The 3,782-nt window shown below is 35.8% G+C and overlaps 1 protein-coding gene across 1 annotated transcript in view; it reads left to right on the plus strand.

Annotated features, from left to right (window-relative positions):
- LOC110109799 (cycloartenol-C-24-methyltransferase) overlaps positions 1–3,299 on the plus strand; it is an 11,025-nt gene extending 7,726 nt beyond the window's left edge. The window contains exons 6-12 of the mRNA XM_028697029.1: positions 495–549; positions 661–708; positions 1,004–1,087; positions 1,951–2,151; positions 2,321–2,446; positions 2,523–2,620; positions 3,164–3,299. Of these exons, the coding sequence (XP_028552862.1) occupies positions 495–549; positions 661–708; positions 1,004–1,087; positions 1,951–2,151; positions 2,321–2,446; positions 2,523–2,620; positions 3,164–3,224 (673 nt within the window). The 3' untranslated portion in view covers positions 3,225–3,299. The remainder of the gene's footprint in view (positions 1–494; positions 550–660; positions 709–1,003; positions 1,088–1,950; positions 2,152–2,320; positions 2,447–2,522; positions 2,621–3,163) is intronic.
- Positions 3,300–3,782: the final 483 nt, after the last annotated feature.

The following is a 3,782-nucleotide window of genomic DNA, read 5'->3' on the forward strand; positions in this document are numbered from 1 at the left end:
GCTTGAGGTGCTCTTTTTTGATGATTAATGAGGATTAGTTATTTTATGCGGACGCCAAACGTCGTTTGGAGACCAATCAGAATACATCATGTCACCCCTTCGTTTTGTATCACGGCTCGATACTGCTCTATACCGCTCGGTACTTCAGTTCAGTGCCATTGACAGTTGACCGTCATTATCACCAGAGAGTAGCACATCAATTGGAACCCTACTTTCTTTTCTTCCTTATCAACTTCCTCAGCCTTTGCAAGCTCCTCTTCCTTATGCCTTGTTCTAAAACCTCCTCGGCCACTTTCATATCAGTTGGTTGGTCTCCTTCAATAGTAACCGCCTCTGTCTCAACATCTTATCAAATAGTAAAGTGCAATACTTGTCTGGCACGAGGGATGATAATAATGACCAGAAATTAAAGCTTGTTTGAGACAAATTTCTTAATGTTTTCTAAAACAATTTTTTTTGTTAAAAAAACTTCTTGATGTAGTGAAAAATTGCAGCTTTGTGTCTATCACTGGACTGAACAACAATGAATACCAGATAGCCAGGGCCACTGTAAGTATATATTTTTACTGAATGCTCATCAATGTAGTCATCAATGTAGTTTTGCTGATTGATACTATTTTGAACCTCTTTTGGGAGACTCATCTTCTTGTCCCTTTTCAGGAGCTAAACCGCTTAGCTGGACTGGGCAATTCTTGCGATTTCGTCAAGGTGCATTTTAATCATTTCTTCATTGTCACCGCATAAGCTATGTTATCTGATCAATATCTGGTTGAAATCTCTGCAATCTTTGGAATGTTTCTGATATCTTTATTAAGTTTTGTTTGGGACGTCTTTTTTACTGCTTCTAAAATCAACTTTATAATATTAAAATTTTAAATTATGTACTAGAAAATTATTTTAAAAAGCAATAAGTAAATCGTCCCAAACAAAGCCTTAGTCTCTACATAATTTGTTGAGTTCTGAACCAAAAAATTTAATGAGTTTTTGTTCTTAACTTATGCAGGCTGACTTTATGAAAATGCCTTTCCGTGACAATACTTACGATGCTATATATGCTATAGCAGCAACCTGCCATGCTCCTGATGTTGTGAGTCGCCACTAAACTTTTAATTCATCATTGTGAGCATGCTTTATTACTCAGCTCGTTAGCTCATGAGCTGGCTTATTTAATAAATGTTACTATAAAATATGCTTAAAATGTATAAAAATTCAAAGAGTTCTTTAAATTTTGTTAAAAATATTTAAAAACTTAATCTCACTTATATCATGAGATTACTTGTTGTTGCTAGCTATTTTATCATCATATTATAATAAATACTTTGATAAGACGCATTTTCCCTCATTCATAATAAGTAAACATGTCTGTCAACGGACTCAAATTCTCAGAATTGAGCTCGAGCTTGAACTTGTACTTGATAAGTTAATCAAGCTCAAGCTAAAGCTTAAGCTAAAGATGACTTGAGCTCGGCCAGACCAGTTTTACACCCCAAGTGGATGATAAGCCAAAGTGATAAGCAGTTACCACTTTTCTGCTGTAGTCGCCCACTACAGTATATTCCATCACTACTTCTGATTTGCATACTCACATTTACAGATTAAAGTTTCGTTTGAGACGGCTTTCTTATTGCTTTATAAAACAACTTTTTAATATAAAAATTTTATATCTTATTCTAGAAAGCTGCTTTAAGAAGCAATAAAAAAGCCGTCCCAAACAAAGCCTAAATCAGAGCCATTGAAGTCTAACTGACTCTCATCTCACCGTTAGCTTATATCCTTACCTTGGATATATATAATTTATACTGTAGAAGCATGGGCTAATGAGAAATCATATTCTGCACCTACATCTCCAACTCTGTTTTTCACTGCTTGTGTTCTTAACTCTTTCACTGCAGGAATTACAGTTCTCAGTAGAGACTGATAATTGCTGTGTTTTTTTTTTTTTTTTACTAGTTTGGATGCTATAAGGAGATATACAGGGTACTGAAGCCAGGGCAGTGCTTTGCTGCTTATGAATGGTGCATGACCGATCAATATGATCCCACTAATGAGAACCATAAGAAGATAAAGGCTGAGATTGAGATTGGTAATGGGCTTCCTGACATAAGATCAACACATCAATGCCTTGATGCCTTACAAAAAGCTGGATTTGAGGTAAGTTTTAAACTATGGCTTCGTTTGAGACAGCTTTCCAACTTCCTAAATCAGCTTTAAAATTTTTCTACTAAAAAGCTGCATGCTTTAAGAAGTAGTAAGAAAGCCGTCCCAAATAAAACGCAATTGGAGAAGTTGTGGATATAAACCTGTAACTTATTTATTGAAGGTCATTTGGGAGAAGGATTTTGCTACTGATTCGCCTTTGCCATGGTATTTGCCTATGGATACGAGCCATTTCTCCATGAGTAGCTTGCCCTCGACAGCTATTGGACGTTTTATGACAAGAGTAATGGTGAGAATCTGTAGCACTCTCTCCTTTCATGTTCTTCTGAAGGAAATTAGTTTCATTAAAGTTTTTGGCTTTTCAGGTTCGGGTGCTGGAATTTGTGCGCCTTGCTCCTGCAGGAAGTATGAGAGTTTCGTCATTGTTAGAGAAAGCTGCGGATGGTCTCGCAACTGGTGGAAGGTTAGTGTAAAACGACTGAGTAATGCATTTACTAGAGTCACCAATAAGCAACAACTGAGAACGTTGATGGTCTCCTGCATCCTGCTGGTTTAAACGTGTATCAATTTGATCAAAACGTTGGTCAAAATGAGTTTCTATACGAGATTTATTTATTTATAATATCCGCAACAACTTAAAAAAAATATTTTTCCCAAAATACCTTCACAACAACCTTATTATAAAATGTTGCAATAGTCCCATATAGACTCTCAATATGTAGAAATTATTTTGTGCGGACACTGGACCATCCAGAGACGAATGAAAGCGCCCCAGGTCGCCCAATACACAACAGTACACAACACCGGTACGCAATAAAAAAATGATGTGACGTGCTGTCATTCGTCTTCAGACGCCATCCAGAATCCGCGCAGAATAATTAATCCTCATTACGAAGGAATCAAGAATGGGAATTTATAGAGTCAAGACACAATAGTTTGGAAAGACTCGTTTCTTTTTTATTGATTTTCTGTTGTTTAATACTTGAGTGTGTGCTTATTTGTCCAGGAAGGAGATCTTCACCGCGATTTACTTCTTCTTGGCTCGAAAGCCTCTTACAGAATCATGAGGAAACCCTAATTAAACTAGTTTACAACAGAAGCTTTTGATGTTTTTGTAAGCCAATGACAATAATGAGAAACCGAAACCAGTATTCAATATGATTTCTTCATCGCCTTTTCAAGTCTATCTTCGATCTGTGTATTTGCTTTTTTTTTTCTAGATTAATAATTAGTTGTTTCTCGTTTTCTAGTGGGGAATAGATTTCTTATGTTGAATGCTTTTAGAGGATTTAATTTTATATATAAATTGTTCTTATATGCTATCTATTTTTTGAGAAATTATTATGTGTGATCACTGGATTGTCCGTAGGCAAATCAGAGTGCGCTACGTCACTCGGTACACAACAAAAAAGTGACGTAACGTGCTCTAATTTGCCTTCGGACACCGTCCGGTGACAACATTGAATAATTTTTCCTATTTTTGATTGATGATGTTTGTTTGAATGGGTTTGACTTGTCAAACATAAAGTAGTTAGCTAGATTGAAAAAGTTCCATGTGAAATATTTATGAATATGATTTTATATAAAATTTTCAAAATTTCTTGTCACTCTAGTGACTAGTCACA

This window comes from Dendrobium catenatum, unplaced genomic scaffold (assembly GCF_001605985.2).
Source record: "Dendrobium catenatum unplaced genomic scaffold, ASM160598v2 fragScaff_scaffold_853, whole genome shotgun sequence".
NCBI classification, from domain to species: domain Eukaryota; kingdom Viridiplantae; phylum Streptophyta; class Magnoliopsida; order Asparagales; family Orchidaceae; genus Dendrobium; species Dendrobium catenatum.